The sequence below is a fragment of the Mus pahari genome, chromosome 8, assembly GCF_900095145.1.
Source record: "Mus pahari chromosome 8, PAHARI_EIJ_v1.1, whole genome shotgun sequence".
Lineage (NCBI taxonomy): Eukaryota > Metazoa > Chordata > Mammalia > Rodentia > Muridae > Mus > Mus pahari.
The window spans coordinates 108,523,439-108,549,468 of NC_034597.1; the positions used below are offsets into that span (position 1 = coordinate 108,523,439).

At 45.4% G+C, this 26,030-nt stretch overlaps 1 protein-coding gene across 21 annotated transcripts in view; it reads right to left on the reverse strand.

Annotated features, from left to right (window-relative positions):
- Positions 1–4,939: 4,939 nt before the first annotated feature.
- Dock9 (dedicator of cytokinesis 9) overlaps positions 4,940–26,030 on the reverse strand; it is a 258,321-nt gene continuing 237,230 nt past the window's right edge. For 11 of the 21 annotated variants that reach the window (XM_029541772.1, XM_029541767.1, XM_029541764.1 and 8 more), the window contains 10 exons: positions 25,522–25,644; positions 23,885–23,998; positions 23,689–23,694; positions 23,218–23,253; positions 22,283–22,429; positions 18,570–18,780; positions 12,609–12,799; positions 8,963–9,063; positions 8,495–8,633; positions 5,039–6,465 (listed from right to left, as the gene is read on the reverse strand). In XM_029541772.1, coding sequence (XP_029397632.1) covers positions 6,343–6,465; positions 8,495–8,633; positions 8,963–9,063; positions 12,609–12,799; positions 18,570–18,780; positions 22,283–22,429; positions 23,218–23,253; positions 23,689–23,694; positions 23,885–23,998; positions 25,522–25,644 — 1,191 coding nt within the window. In that variant the 3' untranslated portion in view covers positions 5,039–6,342. Of the gene's footprint in view, positions 6,466–7,395; positions 7,404–8,494; positions 8,634–8,962; positions 9,064–12,608; positions 12,800–18,569; positions 18,781–22,282; positions 22,430–23,217; positions 23,254–23,688; positions 23,695–23,884; positions 23,999–25,521; positions 25,645–26,030 lie in introns of all 21 variants that reach the window. The other 10 variants (XM_029541770.1, XM_029541773.1, XM_029541768.1 and 7 more) reach the window with 4 other exon arrangements.

Consider the following 26,030-nt stretch of genomic DNA (forward strand, 5'->3'; position numbering starts at 1 on the left):
GAGTTCCCACGGCTTAATCTGTAGATTCCTAGTGAGCTGCGACCCTGAGTATGCCGAGCCGAGCGTGGTTAGGCGAGGAAGTTAGGTGAGGAGGCTGGGCGACCGTGCTGGGGCACCCAAACTCAAGCGTTTCTAGGAGACCCCACGAGAGCCCAGCCTTCTACCTCTCCACGTCGCGACTAGAATCCTATGCTGTGACCCTTTAATAGAGTTCCTCATGGTGTGGTTATCTCCAGCCATAAAATTATTTCATCCCTACTTCATAATTATAATTTGCCTATTGTTATGAATCATAATATAAATATCTGATATGCAGGATACCAGATATAACCCTGTGAAAAAGTTGATTCCCAAAGGGGTCACAACTCTCAGGTTGAGAGCCATGGTCACGGACAAAAACCACCTTCAGCCTTAATTCGGGAAGTCTCTCTTTGTAGTGAATGGTGATAAATGCAGATTCATGGCTGCTCAACATGTTGAGAATAAGTGACAGTTGAGTTAATCCCTAAATAAGACATTTATACCAGCCCATTCAAGGCTAGGGAATACTGCAGATGAGGAAGTCAGAAAAATGAAAAGCTATAAGATATGGAGAAGGCTGCAAAATGCTATTTTTCTAAGCATGCATGACCCCTACAACCATGAACTCACGACAGCTGCTGTCACTGTACAGGGTCTGGACAGGACTGGTTCAATTAGCAATTACTCACAGATGGGGGGATGGCTAACAGGGCCCGACCCTTGCTGCTGAACTCCTAGCTACTGATGAGTTCTTGGACTGGAACAGTCAGTCCTCAGTTGTATACTCTCTTCAGAGCCTACCAGGCTCCAATGCGTAGCTCCAAACCCAGGCTACACAGATGGCCCTTGTTAAACTCAGTGGGTCATAAAACAAACAGAAATCGAGAAAAAAAATGTAGGGAAGTGGGTGGGAAGGGGACAGACAGGGTTGGTAGGCAGTTTAGAGAGGGTGGTGTGTGAGAACTGGCATGTATAACATACAGGGGACTGTCAACAAGCTTAAGTAGTAAGAGCTTTTATTAGGCTCACAGTGTCAGAAGCTCTGTCTGTGGTCAGCTGGCTCCGTTGGTTCTTGGCCTGCTGGAAGGCAGGACAATATGGTGGAAGGCACAGTAGAACACATTACTCACCTTGTGCCCACCAGGAAGCAGAGAGGGCATACCCGCACTGTGGACTTTGTGGCGCTCTGGCTCCATCTGGACCCCTGCCTTTTGGATGGTAGTAGTAACCTTCGGGATGACTTTTGCTTAGTAGGGACTCCACATGGGACTGTCTCTGAGAACTCCCCAAGGCCCACCCAGGGTGTGCTTTATTAATCTCGATGTATCTCAACCCATCCAAGGAGGAAAGGAAGAGTGGTCATCCCAAACTTCCCCTTGTCATCTTGACATTTGAGGACACTTGAAGTCATATTTGCTCTCCGTATGAAGACCTGACCATAGTCCTAATATGCTGCTGCTGTTCTGTTCACAACTGGAATGCTAACTCCTTCCTCAAGTCTCAGCAACTTCAGTACTGCTCAAAAGTCTGAGTAGAAGTCTCCTTGGAGACTCAAGGCAAACTCCTGCCAGGCTATAGGAAGTAGGCACTTCAGAATCCCTACCTCCCACTCCTAGGAATCTTAGCTAGAGTCACCCCCTTAGACCCTCTAGGGCCTCTCCCCATCCCAGGTCTTCGTTATGTCCTAGAGATTGCAGCCATCCCCTGCTGATCTCCCTTCTCTCTCCCTAGATATAAGTTCACCCCTTTATGCCCAGCTCCCTTCTCAATCCCCTCTTCTACCCAGTTCCCTCTTTCCATTCACCTCTGATATCTATTTGATTTCCCCTTCTGAGAAAGATTCAACCATCCTCCTTTGTGCCCTTCTTATTATTTGGCTTCTTTGGGTCTACTGATTATAGCATGGTCACCCTGTACTTTATTGCTAATATCTGCTTATAAGTGAGTATATACCATACATGTCCTTTTGGATCTGGGTTACCTCACTCAGGATGATATTTTCTAGCTCCATCTACTTGCCTTCGAAACTCATGCTGTCCTTCTTTTTAATGGCGGAATAGTATTCCATTATTTAGATATACCACATTTTCTGTATCCATTCCTCAGATGAAAGACATCTAGGTTGTTTCCAGTTTCTGGCTATTATGAATAAAGCTGCTATAAACATAGTTGAGCAAGGGGGAAAGGACTTGGGTTCACACTTTCTAATGTTGTCAGTCATGGTTCAATGGCTCCATGGTCTGTGGTGAGAAGAGTTTGTGGTGGAGAGGGAGGGCTTGTCTGAATATGGGATTCTTCCTAGTTTTCATATTTGTTCCACCTGGGCCCTGCCAATTGCATGGTTTCATCCACACTCAGGGTGGGTCTTTCTTCCTCAGTGGCTGTGCCTCACTGAACGCCTAGGTGACTCAATTCAATCAGGTTGGTGATCAAGATCAACCATCACATGTGTAAACTATTGGTTAGAAATGAGTTCACCCATTTTTAATATAGAAACAATTTTTTCTTAAATATTTTTTGGTTAAATTAATGGATAAAAAAAAATCACAGGTTTGGAAGGCAGGTTCTGAACTCAAACTATAAAAAAGCCGCAGTGAGGCCGGGTGTGGTGGCGCACGCCTTTAATCCCAGCACTCGGGAGGCAGAGGCAGGCGGATTTCTGAGTTTGAGGCTGGCCTGGTCTACAGAGTTGAGTTCCAGGACAGCCAGGACTATACAGAGAAACCCTGTCTCGAAAAACCAAAAAAAAAAAAANGGCTGGCCTGGTCTACAGAGTTGAGTTCCAGGACAGCCAGGACTATACAGAGAAACCCTGTCTCGAAAAACCAAAAAAAAAAAAAGAAAAAAAAAAAGAAAAAAAAAAAGCCGCAGTGGACAAGTCTGTCTTACCACCCTAGTTCCTGTGGCATTTCTAACATGATGCTGTGTTCTTAAAATTTTAAGAGGGCAGAACTCCTGCTAACTATTCTTACCTTGAAAAATAAAAGCACAAGTAGGTTGAGGTCACAGCTTAGTGACAGACTTGCCTAGAATGTGCCAGGCCAAATCCATCTCCAGGCCTCCCACCCCAGGCAAAAAGATTTGGAAGCCTTGAATGTATTTATTTACATCTGACTCAGATTATATACATTAAATGTGTGTAGACTTTTGGTATACAAGTTGATCGTCTAGACCACTCTATAATTAATGATTTTTTTTTAAAGCTATACAACTTTCTGTATTGACATGCCTCATTTACATAAATGACATCTTCCCCCTCCCCCACGTTAAGGCAATCAAATGTGTGTAGCCCAGGCTAGCCTTACACTATCTTCCTGAGTCTGCCTCTCAAGCACTGAGATTATAGGCACAAGTTGTCTTCTGTGGCAGAAATTAATGCTTTTCCACTTGGCAGTTGCCCCGTGAGTAAACCATTACCTGTGGTTTGTTGCTTTGTTTGATTGATTGATTGATTGATTGGTCACTTTTAAGTTCTCCTTCAGCCTGGGCTGGCTATACACAGGCACTGCTTTTCTATGCAGAAATCTAATTCCCAGGCATTGGGTGTCCCTAATAAGGACCTAAGTAGAATTTTAATCGTATAGTAACTTTAAAATCAATCTTCTCAAAGGGGAACTAAGAAGTTATTGTTCCCTGGATAATATGGTTTCTGTTTGGGAGGACGAGACAGATGTGGAGATGGGTGTGGTGAAGTTTTTGTAACATGAGTGTCCCGTCACTGACCGTACATGTAAATGATCAAACAGGCAAATTTTGACATGTGTGCTTTTTCATCAATTAAAAAATTATAATCTCTGTAACCACTCTAAAATTTACTAGTAATTAGCAATAGTTTTCCCTAAGAAACCACTGTTATAATTTTTAAAAGTTGCTATTGCCCTACCTGTATTTGTAGTATGTACAAGGGCACGTGTGTCATAGCATGTGTACGGGTGTCGGAGACAACTCTGTGGTGTTCTCTTTTCACTTTTATGTGGGTTCTGAGGAGTTGGACTCACACTGTCAGACTTACAGCATAAATACCATGAACACCTTCCCCGCCCCAATGTGTCCTCTTACATGAAAACTGAACTGTTTTATATGAAATGTTTCATGAGCCAACAGAAATCTCTGTAACCTTCCCCACTGCCCCTTGCCCCTCTGCTGTAGGGATGGGAGGTGACTCCCTTTCTATACCTGAATGCCTCTGGCTTTTCCTCAGCTACATTAGGGTGTCCGCCTGGATCATGGCCATCACAGAGAGGGCTCCTTTCTCTACTCTACAGCGAGTGAGGATTGGCTACTTTCCAAACAATCTTATCTTCCAGGGACTCTTTCCAGGCTTTTATTTATCTTTCATGACTTGAAGTTTATGACTCCGAAATGAGGTGTTTATGACTAGTAAATCCAGTTCAATAACAAGGCTCTCAAATCTACTTGTGATGGTGTTTGAGTTGAGGCTTATGACACAGGGTTGGAGTGTCAGAGACTCCGCAAATCTACCCTAAGCCTTTCCTGAAGCTCTGAGTCCAGATACTTTGGGGCATCCGCACACCCTTTGCCATCTCTGGTTTCTTTTTCCAGCTTCACCTCAGCTCTGATAGAGAATGTTTCAGACCCAACATAGTCCGTAGTCTTCCATGAGGGTGTGGTATACCATCATGGCTGCCTAAGGAGAGACGACTCACCACTGGATCCCAGAGCGCTCCTCTCATAAGCAAGTCAGGGAGAAGGCAGAGACTTGCGGTCTGACTCAGCTGAAAAGAGGAAAAGCAGACGGAAGCATCTCCTGTTCCCAGGCAGTCACCCGAGTCCTCAGAGCATCAACGCCCAGCTCCGTCCGCCTTTTGAAATCTGTATCATGGGAGCTTCCAGAAAGCCAGAGAACTGGTGTTTGGGTCTCCATCCACTCAACCACAGCTTTGATAACTGCCAACTTACTGTATCCATCCACACTCTTTTTTTTTTTTTTTAGAGAAAATTATGTAATGTTATTTCACCACTAGGTACCCTGTCCGTTTTTAGGATCGCCAGACAACAAACATTCAGCGTTTATTACCAGAAAATCAGCAATGTTATTTTTAATACAGTTGGGGTACAGGATACTTAATTACAGCAGGGCAGTGATTCCAGTTAAATTAAAAACCTTTATTTTTTTCCAAATATAAAATTACTAAATTAAAGTCTTAAAAGAAAATATAACATGGTGAAAACTTTAAATTATCCCTCCACTCACCACAGGGTTTAGGGTTTACCAATCACTTAGTCCACCATTTTGGCAAAAGGATGAATTTTTTTTAAAACAGTTTATAAACCTAATATAGCAAAGACTGTATACATCTCCATATTGCACTTATGTACAAGAATAAACAGTGAAGTCCAATGTGTTTGCATATACCGAGAACAGCACAAGTGGGCCACAAATAATAAACTTAACATGGACGCTGACATATTAAAAGTGTAGAAATGTGGTGAGTGTGTGGACGTAGCGAGGAGGCTGTATTAGCAGTCCGTATGTACATGGGCTTTAGGTTTCAGCACGGGTGTGTTTGCTAGTTCAGGCCTTTGGTTCTACGCTGCTGACTAGGCTTAGGCTCACACTCAGCTTCTGAAGTGCTCATGTTGTCAACACAAGGCGTGAATATAAAGGCTCTAAGTCTCCTCATTCACTAGTACAAAAATTACAATAGTCAATTCCCTTCCGTCATCAAAACTAGACACAAAAATAGTTCTTGTACTCAACCTGAATGTGCCCCAGGGAGAAAAATATTTTCAAGATTTTTCCAGCTTAGTCCCACAATGCTGCTGTGTCTGCTACAGGTGTCCCAGCCCCAGGACACCTGCTACAGATGTCCCAGCTCACCTTCTACAGGTGTCCCAGCCGTCCCAGTACACCTGGTACAGGTGTCCCAGCGCACCTGCTACAGGTGTCCCAGCACACCTGCTACAGGTGTCCCAGTCCCAGCACACCTGCTACAGGTGTCCCAGTCCCAGCACACCTGCTCTAGGTGTCCCAGCACACTTTCCCTCTTTTCCTTTAGACCATTTATTTTAATACTATACTGTAAGAAGAATAAAACTGAACTTCAGCTCAAGAGTATCCACATATACCTGTTAAGATATGAGGAAAACTAAATATTGCCAGTGAGATTTAAAAAAATATGTGCACCTTCCCCCGACTCCTATAAAATCTGCTATTAAATATCACAGTCCAGGCTCCTTCTCTCTCCCATTCCCCATGGCTTCTTCCTGTGCTTGGCCACACCAGTGATTAGCTCTGGAAGTCATCCTGAGTTTGCACATGACAAAGCATGTCCTCACACATGGTTCATGAGGTAAAAATCACACAACTGAGGACGAGCTGGTCAACCCTTGAACCACTGTGCTTGTTGGTGTCCCGCTGATGGCGTTGAAGATGTGCAGGGAATTTGGTAACACGTTTGTCTTCTCCTCCAGGGGGCAAATCTAGAGGTACAGAAAGATAGTGTTATCAAAGTGCAATGCTCTGGCAGTTGCCACCTCAAATGACATCATGACTCCCCATCTGACCATCATTCTGCAGAAAGGTGCTCGAAGTTAGGCTTGGGCTTTGGCAGTTTGCATATATGGTTTAGTTTATCTATAAATGCCCACCTTCCATTCAGATTGTAAGGAGAACATCAAAAAGAATGTACTTTGATTCCTTCACAGCTTAACGAATGGGAGCCTTCTAGACTTCCTGAATCTGAGGTCTATCTCTCACCTTCTCTGAGATAGGAACTAGTCTTGTCTCCTGAAGAAAAACCTTTGGAAGTGAATTTGGATCACCTATCTCCTTTTCTCAGGTCTTACAGATTTAAGGGCCTCTTTCTGGCAAATAAGACCAGGAAAGGATTGGGTGTAGGATTTGATCTCTAGCTTCATGGAGGCTCAGAAGACCAGACCCATGCAGGTCAGGGAAGGCCAAAGGCACTGAGCCAGGCCGCATTTCTTTCTGTGCATGGGCTCCTGTGCATGCTGAGACGACGGGAAGTCTAGAGACCACTGCAGGTACTACCTGCTCAGTCTAGGAGCTTAACAGACCCAGCCCATCATTCTCTCTACTTCTGCCTTTCTCAGTCCTGACCCCTGGTGCCCACTGGTCAGGCTTTCTGTCCTACAGCAATCTGGAGGTTCTGAGGAAAAGATCCCAAGCTTTCTCCAGCAGTTTACTCCCACCAGCCTCCTCTCCTTTGTGCTTCATAATTCACCATTAATGATTTAATATTTCCATTTTTCTACTTTTTAAAAATGTTCAGAGGAGAGGCTTTGCTGCACATGCACAAACCCATGACTGCTCAAACCCGGTTAGAACCAGATGTGATTCGGGTTAGGGGAGACCATTTATCAGAAAAATAATAAAAAAAATGGCATTACCATCCCATCTGAGCACACGCGGCGTGGAGGAGGGAAAGAAGAAGCAAAGATGTTAAAGATCAAATGATCAAGTTAGTTCTGCACAGCCCCAACTGATGCATCTCCCACAAACCTCTACACCTATGGCTCAAACACTGCAAAGGGGTGGAAATATCGTAAGAGCCAGAAGATGAGGGTTTCTGTTGTAGGATGGAGTCTTCTATAAAAGACAGGAAAGGGCCCCATGATATCATAACAACATGGTTGACATGCTAACACAGATGGGGGAATCTCACAAGAGCGTCCTTAGATGAAGAGCTAGAGATGGTTAACGGCTGCTGAGAAGGAGAGAATCTGTTTTCTCCTGAGGAGCCCCTAACAGGTTCTCTAATCCCAGCTGTCAGCTATAAACACCACACCTAGGAGTAACAGCAAATAGACTCAGCAGGCTGGATTTACAAATTTATGCACATATATGTAACAATGGTATAAGGAACCACGAGGTTGAGAAGGTGTGTGTGCGTGTGTGTGTGTGTGTGTGTGTGTGTGTGTGTGTGATAGAGGGGAGGGGAAGGAGCATCAAGGAAGTAGATATAACTGTAGTATCCATATATGAAATTCCCAAAAACAAAACAAAAGACATTTCCAGTTATGATGTGACAAGGCAGGCTGACAAAAAGTCCCAGCCTCCATTCTGTAAGACCAGAGACAATAACTCAGGTGGCAGACAGGGTGTGAGGTCCAGGAGCTGATGTTAACAGGCACAGTGACTGGGCTTGCTCTGCACGTTGCCTTGGATGTCTGCTTGACACCCTGGCTGGAAATGTCCTCTGAAGCCTACTGGGACCACAGGGGGAGTCACATAGGAAGGACAGAAAGCACAAGATTGGGGAAGGATGCCCTTCAAGAGAGAATCACTTCTCTTACAGGAGAATAAGGAGCCCTGTGTGTTCTCCTGGGGTGACAACTGCTCATCTGGAACAATCCCACTTTCTCTGAATAATCTGGGTTAGTACCACAGAGATGATAATTCGGGAATATTGGAAGACTTAGCTTACTATCAGGAGTATTCCAGACCCCAACACTCCCCACATGCTGCCCAGGCCAAGGTGGTACTTACCTGCTCACGCATGATGTCGGAGAGCTCCTTGGCCATCTCCCTGTAGTTGGCCTTCATCTCTTCCTGGTACTCCAGCTGATCCTCTTTAATGAGACGCTCGTTTACTGCCAAGGCTTGACCACAAGCTTCCACAAATTGCCTGAGTGAGGAGAGAGAGGCATCTGTCTCTTGAACCAGGTAAGTGTGGTCCCCAGTGGGAAGTCTGAAGGGTGCTGGTGACATGCCAATGAAGGGGGCTGTAGGACTCAAGACCCTTCCTTATTCTCCATGCTTCCAGGCTGGTACGCAAGAGACTTTGCTATATGTTCCTCACCACAGGCCCCAGACAATCTCGAACACTGTGTGTGAGCTCGCCAACCTTTCCTCTTTATAAGCAAACTGCCTCAGCTGTTTGTTATAGTAATGGAGAGCTGACAACCAGAGAGAGATAGATGACTTTCTTAAAGAGAAACTTTCGGTGGGCTTTACCTGAAAACTTCCTTCAGCAGCTTCACCTTATTGTCAGGGTATCTTTTTGTGTTGGTGTCATCGAGGAAGGCTCGGGCGTATGCTAGGGGACCAGCATTGACCTGGGGAAGAGCAAAGGTTTGATAGTGTGTTAGAAGAAAAATGGCTGCTATAGTTTATTTGAATCAGTTGCCATGGAGTCCAAAGGTTGTTCAAGCGAGTCAGTTGGGATCACTGACTTTCATGTACATGAAGGCCAAGAAAAACATACCATAAACTCAGTTAGGTCATTATACCTGGCTTGATTCCATCCCTAAGCCATACCTTGGGGTCTTGTGATGGTTCATTTTATGTAAGAGGGAACCAGTGTAGGGGACATATGGACTTATTCAGGTCTGAGCAACCAGGGTGCAACACCAGAGCCCAGGTCTCCAAACCCAGGAGGAAAGTTTCTTCAAACAGAGTTTTAGACACTGGAGTTTGTGCTACATTATACTGAGCTAACAGGTCAACCTGGTGAACATGGTGAGAAATGAAACATAGAGCAATGTGTTTGTGTGTGTACGAATGAGTGTCTATGTGCATGTGTTTATGTGTAAACCAGAGATTAGACATGTCTTTATCACTCCACCTTTTGTTTGTTTGTTTGTTTGTTTTGAGACAGACTCTCTTATTGAATCGACTATATCTCCCAGACGGAAGCTAGGGGCCTTCCTTCTTGACTCTGCCTCCCCAGTGCTGGGATTACAGTGCTAACCATCTGAACTCAGCCAGTGCAGCAAGCAATTTACTGACTGAACCATATTCCCAGCTCTTACAAGCCAGGAAACAAAGCCAAAGCATTGTTCACTTCATGGAACGGTACAGGCAGCCACAGGCCGACCATCTTGCCGACTTCAGCAACGTGGCAGGATGCTGCCGATTCCCAACCAGTCAACTAGAGTTCTCTGGAGGTGCTATTCCACACAAGACAGGAATGAGGAGAGAGAGGCTGAATACTGGAATATCAAGGACAACATTCCAGGAGCCTCAGAGAGCTCAGGGAAGAACCGCCCAATCTCTTCTAGAAGGTCTGGTGGGCTTAGAAGGCCAGGGAGGGAATGCTGTTGGTGTGAAGCTCTGATGTGTCATGTGTAGGACTGTGTAGCACTCTCAGAACTGGGTCAGGTGACTTCACCGCAGCTATGGGGACACAGGGAGGTGGAAGCCTGTGTGTGCCAGTGTGGGATGCAAGGCCTCAGTGATGGAGTGCTAACTTCCTGTGGTGACTGAATGTGGCAGCCTCTGCATCAGGTTGTGTGGAAATGGAGCTAATGGGAAGACACCCCAAAGACCTGCTGATGTGTGAAAGACAGTCCAGCTTTAAGCAGACACAGAGAGGATGGCTGTTGAGTCTATGCAAAACATAACACAGTAAGAGGGTGGGGAGCCAAGCTAAAGAGGCAGAGAGAGCAGAGGCCCTGGGAGCTGAGAAGAAAGAGAGCTCATTTTCTTTGGCCTCCACTCTGTTCTCCAGGTGGGCACCCGTGTGAACTTTGGGCTTCATTGTTCTTTAAGGTGACTGACTTTGTGTTTTAATAAAACCTCAAATGGTTCTGCATGCTTTACATTCCAGAGAGTTCAAGCTCTCTGGCCCCGCCCCTTCACTGGCCTGCAGATTGAGGCTCCATGTTCCCAGGTCAAGTCATCCAGTGACGTTTTTCAGCTACAGAAAATATAGCCTCTGGCCCTATTGTACAATCATGTTGTTGCTAGAATGTTGATATTCCCTTTGGCATTTAGGCTTGTAGGACACGAGGGAATGACTAAAAATATCTATAGATACTTTTGTGGTCAATGACATTTGGTAAAATAGTAGCTCAAAGCTCATGGTTCCTTACATGTGCATCTGAAGAAACAGAGAAAAACTGATTTCAGAAACTGAGTCCCGGGTGCTGAATTTACACAGCGCACATCTGTGTAGCCTTCACAGACTACATGTGGAGGAGACCACTATGAACTCGAGGGATACACGGAGGAACAGACAGGTGCTTGAACTCCTTACGCACGTATGAAGCTGGTCACTACAGGGAGCTTGACTTAAACTCTGCCTGTCACCTAGTTAACTTTCTGTACTGCCTGGTTGTGTGTGTCAACCTGACACAGCTGGAGTTATCACAGAGAAAGGAGCTTCATTTGGGGAAATGCCTCCATGAGATCCAGCTGTGGGGCATTTTCTCAATGAGTGATTGAGGAGGGAGGGCCCATTGTGGGTGGTACTATCTCTAGTCTGGTAGTCTTGGTTCTTTAAGAAAGCAGGCTGAGCAAGCCAGTAAGCAACATCCCTCTATGGCCTCTGCATCAGCTCCTGCTTCCTGCCCTGCTTGAGTTCTAGTCTTAACTTCCTTTAGTGATGAACAGCAATATGGAAGTATAAGCTGAATAAACCCTTTTCTCCCCAACTTGCTTCTTGATCATGATGTTTTGTGCAGGAATAGAAACCCTGACTACGACACTATCTGAAATAACTTTTAAAAAAGAATATTTAAGTCTATAGCTTGATAAATTTTCACAAACAACATATGCATCATTACAGGCGTCACCACATGTGCTATGCATTTCTCTAAAAGGACAATCAATCAATCAATCAATCAATCATACCAATAAAATTACCAGTAGTGTCTCTGTTAAAATCCCAACAGTGTGATTGTCTAAAATCAGACGTGAGAAACGACACACCAGCAGACAAGTCAACACAAATGGGGACTCGCACGAGGCCCCACCCTCGATGAAGAGCTATAGGCACTGAGAAAGGAAGACTCCTTCTCAAGAAACAAGCCCCTGACAGGTTATCCAGTCCCAACAGGTCGGCCCGAAACACACACACACACACACACACACACACACACACACACACACACACACAGAGAGAGAAAGAGTGACACAGAGAAACACACACAGAACAACACTGAATGGCTTCAGCAGGCTCTCTGTGTGTGATAGTTTAAAAATTGTGAGAAGGAATGAAGAGGCATGGGAGGAGCTGGGAAGGATGATATAAATACAGTTTCATATATGAAATGAAATTCTCAAAAGGAAATGAATTTAAAAAATGTTACCAGCACACTTAACTTAATGAAGACCTTCTGATAACAAACAAACAAAACAAAACAAAACAAAAGCCTTCAGTGAGGGTGAAAGACAAGGTGTTTTCCAGACTCAGTTTTCATGGAAACTAGAAACTAATGGTTATGGGAAAGCCTACTGCTATCTATCTCTCTTAGGCTTTAAGAGTAGCAACCAGGAATCAACATTCTCCAAGTCACTGAAAAGTCAGATTTCCATGAGGAGTGTACTGTCTCTAGGAGAGAGCTCAGTAAGGCCACCAGGTTGTAGGCAGAACTGGGGGCAGGTAAGCCTACTGCTCCCTCTGAAAATAGAAGCTACGGTACCAGGGAAACTGGGAAGTGCCTGGTGAGCCAGGCAGGTAGGACAGATCTTGTTGGTGTGAAGGGACTGGAGCCTACGAACTGAAGGGAAACCCTTCTACTGCAGGGGCTGTGCAGCTCACCTGGACGCTCACACTGCCCCGCAGGGCTGTGCAGCTCACCTGCACGCTCACACTGCCCCGCAGGGCTGTGCAGCTCACCTGCATGCTCACACTGCCCTGCAGGGCTCTGCAGCTCACCTGGACGCTCACACTGCCCTGCAGTTTGAGCTGCAGTTTGATCATGTCCACTTCAGCCGACGAGCAGAGCTGGCGGAGCTCGGCCACCTTCTTGCTCATTTCATCAATGGCCACCTCAATGGGGTTCAGGTCAGTGTGGTGCTGGTACATGACAGGGATCCGCTTCTTTACGTAGGGGAAGCAGTGTATTGCTGCAGAGGAATGGGGGCCCAGAGTTACGCCAGAGGCTAATGAAATGTCTTTCTAGCTGCGGAAGGAAAATAATTATCATGCCCATTTTACAGCTAAAAAGCTCAGAACTTGTCAATGTCATATGCTAATAGTCTTTGGAGCTGGGACTCTCTCTTTTAACACTGTATGCTTAAGGCTTTATTTACTTCTAGCTCTTTATGTATGAATGGTTTGCTTCCATGTCTGTCTGTGCACTGTGTGTGCGTGTTGCCCACAGAGCCAGAAGAAGGCACCAGATCCTCTGAACTGAAGTTACAGGCGTTGTGAGCCACCCTGAGGGTACTGGGAAACAAACCCAGATCTTCTGCAAGAGCAGCTGGTGCTCTTCGTCACTGAGCCAGCTCTCTGGCCCTTTAATGTGTTTAATGATTGGTCATATCATAAGGTAAATAGAACTGGTTACTTGCTATCTCTTGATAGCGTGTCTTTGAAAAAAAAATCTCTGTCATCATTCCTTGTTTACTTTCTTATCTATAAGTGCCCTAACTCTCCTTGGAAGCTGAGATTCATATGAACAGGGTCAGATGGCTTCTAAAACACTAACCAGTTTTGAACAGATCAAGTAAAAAAAAATGCCATAAGATATCTTTGAGAAAATTCACTTTCCTCTGAAGAATACTGAATCATATGACACATTTTTCTAAACCAGGATACCAATGAAAAACAAAAATACAAGAATACATTTTTATGCAAAGCATTTCAGGAACTGGCAAGTCACAAATGATGAGAATGACTGTTCCAGTGGAAAGGTGCTTTAAAACTTCCAGTGATAAGAAATAAGAAAATGGGCTGGAGAGGTGGCTCAGCGGGTAAGAGCACTAACTGCTCTTCCGAAGGTCCTGAGTTCAAATCCCAGCAAGCACATGGTGGCTCACAACCACCTGTGGTGAGATCTGATGCCCTCTTACGGTGCATCTGAAGACAGCTACAGTGCACTTATATATACATATACATATAATAATAAATAAATAAATCTTTAAAAAAAGAGATAGGAAAATATTTACTGTTTCTCACACTTTTCCATTAAAAGATAATACTGTGTCTTATTTTTTTTTTAAAGATTTATTTATTAATTATATGTAAGTACACTGTAGCTGTCTTCAGACACTCCAGAAGAGGGCATCAGTTCTTGTTACGGATGGTTATGAGCCACCATGTGGTTGTTGGGATTTGAACTCCGGACCTTTGGAAGAGCAGTCAGGTGCTCTTACCCACTGAGCCATCTCACCAGCCCCCTGTGTCTTATTTTTTAACAAGATATCTGATCATATCAACACCAAGCAGTTCAACAATGAGCAATAGTAGTAATAATAATAGTAGTAATAATAAAATAGCAGGAGGCCGGAGAGATGGCTCAGTGAGTAAATGGACCTTCATGGCAGCTCATATCCATTTGTAATTCCAGTTCCAGGGACCCGACACATTCTTCTGACCTCCTTAGGTACCAGACATGCACGTGGTACACATATATAGATGCAGGTAAAGTACTCATACACATTAAACAAACAAACAAACTAATAAATAAACAAATTAATAAGTAAATGGTGTTACAGGATCACCTGTAATACTCTCCGTTGCCTCGAGATGTGCACACATGACCTGAACAGTTTATATATATATATATTGTGTGTGTGTGTGTGAAGGTGCACATACACAGCATGTGTGTTCCTCTGTGCTCTTGGGAGTCAGTTCTCTCATTCCACCTTGTGGGACCCAGGGGCCAAACTGAGGTCATCAAGCCTATATGATGGCTTCTGTCACTCACTGAACCATCTTCCAGGACTGACTGACACTCTCTCTCACTCTCTCTCTCTCTCTCTCTCTCTCTCTCTCTCTCTCTCTCTCTCTCTCTCTCTCTGAGTCAGGCTCTTACTTCAGAGCCTTAGCTGTCCTAGAACTCACTCTGCAGATCAGGCTGACCTTGGGCTCACAGAGATCTGCTTCTGGAGCGCTGGGATTGAAGGTGTGCACCACTATAGCTGGCCCTCTTATTTTATTTTATAAGCAAAAGATGAGTGAAGTTGTGTTTGAAATCTTTAGTAAGTGGCTAGGGAGAGTCTATTCAGGCCAGGCTTATCACAGGGAAATGGGGCCAGCTGCCCCTCCTCAGAGGTGTCAGTCACTGGGCAAAGCTGGGAAGATGTCCTCAATGATCACATTCTAGTTTCAGAAATGTTTTTAGTCAGTCTAGGGATCTTTTTTGGAATTTCTTTTGTGTCCTCATGGATGCAACAGCTTTTACGTGGCAATAGTGAGGCTGGCAGACCCTTGCACAAAGGTGTCTTCCTCTCTCTCTTTTAAAAACAAGCTGAGCATCACTGCCCACTGCCAGGGAAGCGGTACTCTGACTTCAGCTGTCCGTGCATGTGACTGGTGAGGTGGTGGTCTGTGGAGCATCCATGATTCACCTGATCCTACTCGGGGTTAGGTCCCGACCACTGCTTCTTAGATGGGACACCATTCGGAGAAAACGCCAGGTCTGTGCCCATGTCCAGCAGGTCCCAATGCCCTGCTATTCTTGCTGGCCTCACCCTGTCTCCTCTCCCTCATACTCCCTGGCTCCAGCCCTTTTATCCCTAGAGTGCCCAGACACAGACATCCTGGCCACCCTCATCTCCTTCAAGTCTTGACTCAAGTGTCACTTTCTCAGTGAGAGCCACCCATCACCCCATTACCCTGCCCTCAGACTCCATGTTTCCAGTCTCCTTGGCATCTATCAGCATGTGGGGCATGCGCTAATGTCCCATGCTGACCGTTTACTGTCTTCTCTTGCTGAGATGTGAGGGGCACAAGGGTACAGACTTCATTTTGGGGAACATGCCTCTCTGCAGTGTGCATCACCACCTCAAAGATTATGTGGAAGAACAAAGTGGCCCTGGAAGGTGGAGAGTCAGGTGGGGACTGGAAGAAGCCAGTATGTAATTATACACAGGCCCCATGTACTGGTGTGTGGCCCTTCAGGAAGACAGAGAACGTGTGTGCCAAGTGTACAACAGCTGGGGGTGAACAGAAGGTGTTTCCGATCGGAGTGGAGCAGGAGAAAGGAGGGAGGTCTGGGAGGGGGTAACTAGGAAGTTTTTTCAGATAATTGGATTAGAGTCACCAACTGGGAACTGTGCAGATGGGTAACCCTCCTGTGTGCAGAGGGTAGGGAAGGCCAGGGCTCCCCTACAACTTGCTAGGTCAAAGGTCAGGTTTGCATTAATCCAGTGGAAGGAAGCAGAGGCTGAGTAGCTGAAGAGAAATTCTAGTTCAAAGTCTCCAAAGCGGTGTGTGTTTCTTTAAAGGTTCGCTATAGGGGAGTACATGTGGTCAGTAGCTTTTATATAAAAAAGTTTTGTCTAACTCTGTCTTGGTTAGCTATCCTTTCCACACTTTTAGGTATTTCAGCACAAACTTTGCACCTGTTTCTGGTTACACCACGGTCTCTGGCTACAATGTCTCTGACTACACCAATGTCTCTGACTACACCACTGTCTCTGGTTATACCATGGTCTCTGGCTATACCACTGTCTCTGGCTACAATGTTTCTAGGTATATCCTGGACTCTGGCTACATTGTCTCTGGTTATACTGTATCTGATTATACTGTCTCTGACTGTCTCTGGTTATACCACTGTCTCTGGCTACACTGTGTGTGGTTCCACTGTCTCTGGCTACACTGTCTCTGGCTACAATGCCTCTGGTTCCACTGTCTCTGGTTACATCANCAATGCCTCTGGTTCCACTGTCTCTGGTTACATCACTGTCTCTGGCTACACTGTGTGTGGTTCCACTGTCTCTGGCTACACTGTCTCTGGCTACACTGTCTCTGGCTACAATGCCTCTGGTTCCACTGTCTCTGGTTACATCACTGTCTCTGGTTACACTGTGTGTGGTTCCACTGTCTCTGGCTATACCTTCCATCTCTGGTTATACCACCGTCTCTGGCTACACTGTCTCTGGCTACACTGTCTGTCTCTGGTCTCTGGTTATATCACTGTCTCTGGCTATACTGTGTGTGATTCTACTGTCGCTGGCTACACTGTCTGTCTCTGGTCTCTGGTTATACCACTGTCTCTGGGATGCTTCCCTTTTGCTTGCTTAAAGGTAAAGCTCAATGGCGGGTGAGGTCTGACACCCCAAGCACACTCTCTCCCCTCTTATCTGTCTGTACTTTACAGGATTATTTAACACAATGAGATGAAGGCACAAGGATGTTTGGAAATCTCTCCAAGTTCTCACAGTGAGACAGTGACCCAGGTCTGTAGGAGCCCATGCCAGGCACTTAGCTTCCTCAATCCTTAAGGTGTGGTGAGTGACTAGCTGTTCTCAGAATCAATGTGGCTGCATCTGTTGTGCCTCTTTTTGAAGCCAGTTACTCTTTGTCCTCTGTTGTGGTGATAGAGCTCAGCTCACACTCTTTATCTAATCTAAAATGCTTCTGTATCAAATGTGAACTGTAAGAGTAACCGGAAGAGTATGTGCCCAGGAAAAACACCCTGTTATATCAAGATTCACGATAAAGGTAAATACCCAGAGATCCCAGCTCCGAGCATGCACCCAGACACCCTGGAGTGCTTGCAGGCACAGGAGCCTGGCTATCATACCTAGCTTCTGATTCAGCAGATTTAGGGGGTGGGTAGAGCCTGGGAATCTTCAGTTCAAATTCCCAGGAGCAGCTGACCTTGGTGGCTCTGGAACACTCTGAGAAATGCTGATTTAAGAAACCAAAAGTGCTATATAGATAGCACCAAATCTGATAATCACAAGGACATCTCATCTAGAAACAATTTTCTTAGTTGGTTAAGATCTGCCACTCAGGTACACATTAGGGAAACCAAATGTGTGCTAAGAGAGGGGCATCCTGGGCTGGTGAGATGGCTCAGTGGTTAAGAGCACTGACTGCTCATCCGAAGGTCCTGAGTTCAAATCCCAGCAACCACATGGTGGCTCACAACCATCTGTAACTATATCTGACGACACCTTCTTCTGGAGTGTCTGAAGATAGCTACAGTGTACTTACATATAATAAATAAATAAATAAATCTTTAAAAAAAAAAAAAAAAAAAAAGAGAGAGAGGGGCATCCTTGTGATGCCAATGTGGCTAATGCATTACACATCTTCTTAAATGGACAAGTGGGAAACTTTACAAATCTAAGTTTCGTTGTGTTTTAAAACCTTCATTTCATTTCTCTCATATAAACTGTTTTATATATATATATATATATATATATATATATATATATATATATATGCTGTATGGTGATATCATGAGTTTATTTTTAACTTTATTCTTACCTTCAGCACGTGTGAGCGTATATGTGCATGTGTGTATTTGTATGCATGTGTGTGTCTATGGGTGGGTGTGTATATGAGCACATCTGTATCTGACAAGGCCAGGCACTCTTAACTGCTGGGCCATTTCTCTGCTCATATCCTGAGCAGAGCTTACTTTAATTCTTTAGGATTTATTTATTTTTACATACATTTTTTGAGTCTTTTGTCTGCCTGTATGTATGTGCACTTTGGGCATGCCTAGTGCCAGAAGAACGCAGAAGAGGGTGTCAAACCCCCCAGACTCCTGGGACTGTATTTGTAAGTTACCATGGGGATGCTCTGGGAACTGAACCTAGGCCTTGTAGAAGAACAGAAAGTGCTTTCAGCCACCGGGCCAGTGCCTTTGGTTTATTCTTAGTAACCACACATCCCTACTCTGGAAGAGCTGTGTGTTCAGAGGGGAAGGCTCACCTGTCAGGATGGTCCGTCGTTTACACTGCTCCTCCACGCCACCCTGCCTCTTTCCCGTCTGGGTGAAGGGCGTCTCAAACATGAAGCGCCGGATGTTGTGACATCGTTCAAACTCTGTTCTCCTCTCTTGTAACTCCTTTTCATCAAAGAATGGGGTCACGTGGGTCACCTGGATGTAGGCAAACTTGGAATCCAGATCCTTCGGGTTGACCTTTAATCCAATAAGCAACAAGTTAGGTGCTATCCCTGGGAATCTTCCCAGTCTAAACTTCTAATTAGAAAACATTTTGAGAAAAACTTAGAAAGGTTGGAAAAAGCAGTAAAAGAACACCCATGTGTCTACTGCCAGGACCAACGCTGCTACCACATTGCTGTATTTGTCTCAAGGAGTTTTGTTTACACATACATGTACATATGCACACACACGTGTGGAGACAGTTTTAAATTGGTTTTTTAGGTTGGCAAACAAGGCAATGGGTTGTATCATAACATCTTCACCCATGTGTCAATATACCTTGCTTTCAGACATTTTTAAGTACATATATACATGTATACATGCATTATGCATGTATGCACATACCAAGTAAACACTACACATCACGACATACCACCTACTTTTTTCCTAAAACTGAGAACACTTTCCTCTATAAGCATTATGGTACGATATGACAATAACTCTACTCAGGGCATCTAACTCCCTCAGAAGGGCCTAGATGGACAGGAGTCTAACCAATGATGACACCTCACATTTGAATGACTCTTTCTCTTTTGTCCCTTGCTCCTCCCTCTCTCTCATTCATTCCTCCCCCACCCACCTTGCTTTCAACAGGATCTCACGCAACCTAGTGTGACTTTGAACCCCTGATCCTCCTGTATCCACTTCCTAAGTGAGTCACTGCACTAGCCTTGCCTCTTTACTCTTGATTAATCTAGAATCCTCTTATTTCTTTTTCATGTCACTGAGGAAAACTTTGAGGAAACCTTGGTAGTTTTCTTGCTCAGGGTCTACGACCCTTGCCCTGCCTTAGTGTGGATTTCTCCATTTTAATTTTTGTTTGTTTTTAAACCACTTTTACATACTTGGCTAAAAAAAAAAGGTTTATTACTTAAAAAATAAGGATCAAATATTAGGCTCTAAATAACTATTAACTGGTTGTCAGATCAAATGAGACGCTGACAGCTGCAGATAAATTCATTTAATACAAGTGCAGATTAACCTAAGGTACAATTAGACAGTAACTTTCCTTTCCGATTAACCCATCACACGAACAATTCTGTGACCGAACTGTGAGAGTTGGTGGTCCTCTGGCATCTCACACAGGATGAGAAATTAAACAGTTATGTTCCACAGAGAGACAAAAATTGATTTCCATTAGTGAGACGAATCAATTCTACACGTTCTAATTGTGTTTAACCCAGAGCAATAAAATGGCCGAGGAAGCAATGGCGTGTGCGCACTCGGGGCAGCCAGATGCTTTCACCGTTCCACATACGCTTAGAACAAGACAGGAGACATCCGCACGGCATTGTCTAGTGTTGAAGGTTAAAAAAATCCATAGGACTTTACCATACTTGTAAATGTATGTTACATACATTTTACGTTTGTGCCTGTTTGTGTGCACGCGCATGTGTGTATGTGTGCAGGTACACGTGTGCCACGGCACACACATGCAGAGGTCAGAGCCCAGCTCTTTGGGCATCTCTCGGGATCCAGAGACTGAACTTTCAGGCCTCTGTGCAAGCGCCCTCACCCACTGCAAACCTGCCTGGCTTGATCACCACACAGCTGCATTCGAATGGGTTCAAGTCTACTTTCTTCTGCAAAATCAATTCAAAGGCAGAGAGAACGGGGCTGCCTGCCTGGTTCTGGTTCTATGCATCATGGCTGCTGGTGTGTATGGGCTGCAGAGGGGGAGCAATGGTGGGGGACAGAGGGAGAGGGTTCTACAACACGGCAGCTCCATCAGGCCTGGATGAAGGGCTGAGCCTGGAAGCTGCCTCTCTGCTCTTCATAGGACTGTTCCCACAAGAAGCCTAACTGGGGAAAGCAACTTGATCCATTTGGAAGGGTTTTTTGTTTTTTTGTTTTTTAAATTGCATCTTTATTTTACTTTTTTTGTATGAACATCTTGCCTTGCATATCTCTCTGTCCACCACGTATGTGCCTGGTCTCTGTGGGGGTCAGAAGAGGGGATCAGATCCCCTGGAACAGGAGTTACAGGCATCTGTGAGCCACTGTGTGGGTGCTAGGAATTGAACTGGGTCCTCTGCTGGAGCTCCGCCACTGGAGCCATCTCTCCTGCCCCTGGATGGCGGTTCTTAATGATTAAGGCCTGGGGAGGCATCTAGAAAGATAGGATGCTTCGTCTCCTTAGGCCACTAGCTTAAAACACAACATCAAGTATCAGACCACAGGAACTCAGGGGAGGGTGGGAGCAGGGGAGATATTTTAGTGGGATTTTACTGCCTTTTATGGTGGAGTGGAGTGTGCTAACCTGGGACTCCACAGGTGAGGTACACAGAAATCAGCACAGCCTGAAAAGCCCAGAGATGACCAACATGGAACCCTAAGACCATGGTGGGAGGAGCACGGGGCAAGAAGCCCCAAGTCTCCATGGCTGCAAGCTGAGTTCTCTCCTCTGGTCCCTTCCCTGTAACAGAGAATTAGCCTCTAGAGAAACTGGTCTGGAAACATCAGCAGTCCACTAGTTCAGTCAAAGCAGGCGCCAGCACGCAGAGGAGCGAGGGAGGGACTGTCCTGTCCTCTGCCTCATCCAGCAGCCAGCTGAAGCCTGTCCCTGCTGCTTTCTTCAACTTTCCCATAGCTCCCTACTCATCTGAGCAGGAGACTGGAGAAAATGAGGGCTCTCGGGGAGTGAATGCTAGACCCTGGGTGACCAGCAGAGGACTCAGGAATAAAGAGAGTTATGGACTCCTCCCTTAGAAAGAAGCAGAGTGTTTCATTGTTGGAAGGATGAAGCACACAGCTGGATTTTTTTTTTTTTTAAAGAAAGTGAAGGTCTGGCTACACAGGTCAGGCTGGCCTTGAACTCATGGTCCTGCTCTTAGCCTCCTCCCCTCCCCTCCCCTCCAACTGCTGGAGTCCACCATTCCCTTTAGTTAAAACAGGAACATCTTTAAAATGTGACAGTCAAGGGTGTGCCTTTGGCTTGGGTTGGGAAGTTTCCTGGTCATCATCTGGACAGGGTGGGATACATGAATGCTCAGGACAACTGTGTAGGTGTGGGAAGGGTCCTCCTGAGAGCCAAGCATCAGAGGAAAGTCACTCTAAAGAAAGCAGGTCTCACTCCTCAGTCACTCTGGCTAGAGAATGACCGACTTGGTCTGTCACCACCAGGGGTACAGTCAAGTCACAGACACCAGGCTATAGGAAGGGACGGTGAGGGACAACCTTGGAGCCATCTGGGACAGAACATGGCTGAGCCAGTGGTAAGGCAATCATGTGGTAAAAGAGGGCACTTTTGTTTCTGGGTTTTTTTGGAGACAAGGTCTCACTACTTAGCTTAGGATGGTTTGTAAGGTGTGATCCTCCTGCCTCTGCCTAGAGTCCCGGTGATACAGGTGTTGCACACCCCTCACTCAAGGACAACTCTCCTTACAACCCCTTTCCACATCTGTGAGCGCATGCATGCTCTATGGACAATCACATAAATTAAAAAATTGCTATGAAGCTTATTGGACAGCGGTCGTACCTTGCCAGAATCCTGTATCATTTTGACATTTTCGGAACCGAATTTATCTGAGTAAAGTTTAAGGAGTCTCTGAGAGATCTCTGAGAGCGGCGTGAGCTTGGGCTCTTTGTAGATATATTCCTTCCCATCTTCGTCTTCAAAGAACCCCTGTGAGGATGAGCACAGTTAGTGGCGTCCCTGAGTGTGCCAGCCGCTGACCACACAGTGAAAAAAACAGGAACCAAAGATCAATGGGAAAATGAGTCCAGGGGACACCCACTTACACAGGCCATCCACACAGGGGCGGGACTCTAACTCAGAGTCACAGTGCAAAGATAAAAGAGGGCACACAAGTGCAGACTCAGGAAGTCACTAGGTGTTGGGTGAGATGAATGAACTGGGGTCTGAGACATCATGCTCTTCATTTAATGGGAGTTCATCCTGTTTTACATTCCCAAGTGGCAGGGCACATGGGGAAATGACCAGCCCTGTGTGACACAGCAGGGACACACATCAGGTCTGGAGTAGGTCGGGAGAAAGGGACATGAAATTCTAGTGAATTCGATTGTGCTTGAGTGTTGAAAAAGACCACTGAAGGTCAACAGCACAGAATTAGAAAATGCTTTCATGACAGCCAGCTATTACTGGCATAGCACCAAGCACATGTGCCCATAGCATTAAAACTGAATGGGAAGTGAGAGAGGTTGAAATTTAAAATGTTCAGATTGGGGGTAAATATTTGAAATTAATGTTCAGAAAGTTTCTTATCTGAAGTAACAGGAAAGGAAATAGTATAAAAAACATGTATGTACACACAAAAAACCCAAAACAAAACAAAACAAAACAAAAAACAGGCCAACATGAAACACACAAACAAAGAGTCCACATCAAACAGGGAGTTTAGAGGCAGCCACTTCACTACGGTTACTTGCTTTAGAAGCATTCACTGTAATTACCTCCACATCTGTTTCACTGTCTGTAAACTGGTATTGCTACAAAGTTATAAAAGACAATAACAGAAGAAAGAGAAGGTTATAAAGTGCTCACAGAAAAACCACACGCCCTCAGTAAAATGAATGATAACCTATTGCATTTAATAATGTTAGAGCCTGAGGTTAAAACTTAAGTTTAAATAACCCCCCTCCGACAGGGCTGCCCAAGGATTATGTGGTAACCGCCTGCACAGATGGTGTATGGAACACTGAGGTACACAGACACAAGGAAGGTCTGAGCTGTGGTTTAAAACATGCAATGCTGATGTGTGAGGTGACTGATGACTTCTGTGAATGGAATAAAATGTTAATTTTTTTTTTTTGGAGTTTGAAATGACTAGACAGTATACATACAAGACTTGAAAAGGAAACTTGCAAACCACACGCGAAGAACAAAAGATGATGCTAAGAATTCCTTAGGGAGGAGGAACTTACCGCTGCCTTAAGTAATAAAGGAAAGACAGGAAGAAAGGAAAAAAAAAGTAGAGATTTTACTATGGAGGAAGATAAGAACCACAGTACATATGACAAGTTCATCATACTAGCATTTATGGAATGAAAATTCCCAAGATACCACTTTAACAGAAGGAAGAGGATGAGGAACAGCCTACTGAGTAGCAGAAAGGCTCACCTGTCCAAAGAAGGCCACCCGGAAGTAGGTCCCCAGGAGCCTGCGGCCCGAGTGCATGACCTCTGTCACTTTGCTGTATGCACGGTGCAGTGTGTCATACAGATGGGCTAGTCTCTGGAAAGCAGAACAGAACACATTTCTTCCTATTTGCAAATAACAGAATAAAATTTAACATAGTAAATGTGATGATGCCGCTGTAAATACCTTGGAGTAGAAAAAAAAATCACTGCATGTGTGTATAAGGTTTGTGTGTAAGGGTGGGAGGTGTGCAAGTGTGTAAAGCTAGGAGGCATGCATGTATGTGTGTATGTGTAAGGGTGTGTACATGTGTGTGTGTAGGATGTGAGGCATGCATGTGTGTATAAAAGTGGGAAGTGTGCATGTGTGTGTATATAAGGGTGGGAGGGAGGTGTGCATGTGTGTGTAAGGATATGAGATGTGCATATGTGTGTAAAGATGGGAGGTATGCATGCATGTGTGTGTAAAGGTGGGAGGTGTGCATGTGTGTGTATATAAGGGTGGGGGTGGGAGGCATGTATGTGTGTATAAGGGTGTGAGGTGTACATAAGTGTGTGTAAAGATGGGAGGTGTACATGTGTGTGTGTGTAAGGGTGGGAGGGAGGTGTGCATGTGTGTAAGGATGGGAAACATACATGTATGTGTAAGGATGGGAGGTGTGCATGTGTGTGTAAGGATGGGAGGTGTGTATGTGTGTGTAAGGATGGGAGGTAAATATGTGAGTATAAGGATGGGAGGTGAATATGTGTGTATAAGGATGGGAGGTGTGCATATGTGTGTGTAAGGATGGAAGCATACATGTGTCTGTGTGTAGGGGTAGGATGAGCAAGTATGTGTGTGTGTGATGGTGGGGGTGTGCATGTGTGTGTAAGAATGGGAAGCATGCATGTGTGTAAGGATGGAAGTGTGTGTGTATAAGGTGTGTGTGTGTGTGTGCACGTGCGTGCACGTGAACACATGCGTGCAAGCCAGAGGACTAGCCCAGGTGGTGTTCTCAAGGCCTGCTCCACCTTTTGTTTTTAAAGACAGGGTCTCTTACTGGCTCAGAACTCATCAAGGAGGCCACGCTGGGTGGCCAATGTGCCCTAGGAGTTCACCGGTCTCTCTCTCCAGCACTGGTAATGGAAGCCTGGGTTACCACACCTGGTTTTTTTATGTGGGTTCTGGGCACTGAACCCGGGTCCTAGGGCTTTCAGGGTAAGCACTTTACTGACTGGCCTATGTCCTCAGTCCTGGGAAAATATTCTGACTGTGTATGTCACAGTGATCACTTCTGGATTGCAGCCTTTTCTGTCTAAAATGAGCACCCACTGTGGAATCTACTCCCAGATACTCTGAATGCAGTGGTGGAGAGATCCTCTGATGTCAAGCAGGCACCGCTTTTCACAGACTGACTTCTGAGCCCTGAAATTACAGGACTCTGGGGAAACTTCTCCAAAGTTCCATGCTGGGATGAGACCCCAGCAGTTCAAGACATACGTGAGGCCTGGGTGTGTAAAGTCTGACAATCTTTATGGACAGTGACTGGTGACGAATGCTGAAGTAACTGTGGAGAGTGGGAGTTCACCTGGGCATGGCTGGCTTCTGCATGAGGTACAGGAAGACAGGCAGTCACATACCTCGAAATCCCTCCGCTTTTCATAGATGGGGATGATAAGCTTATAGATGTCAGCGATCAGCTCATAGCGCTCCGCCTTCCAAAGTCCATCTGCACACTGCTCCAGTAGCTCCATCAGTACATCCTGATCAAAGAGGAAGGGCCGGGGCCAGGAGAGGTTACTATGGAGAGCTTGCCATTGCACTCCTTGTGGAATATGCACCCCAAAGGCTGCTTGTGGTGGCATTTATGATGCACAACTCTTAAGCACTAATTTCATGATTATAACAACTCCCTACACCAAGTTCCTTAAGGGGCTTTCTCCCCACGTCATGCTTACATACAACAACTAAACTGGTAAATGAGCTGGGGCCCAGGTGGTCCAGCAGTTGGGAGCACTCACTACCCTCGAAAGGGACCTAGATTCAGTTCTCAGCACCCGCAGTGGGCAGCTCACAATGGTCTGTGTCTGCTGCTCTGGGGACTCGGATCCCTTTTTCTGGCCAATGTGGGCACTGTATACATGTGATA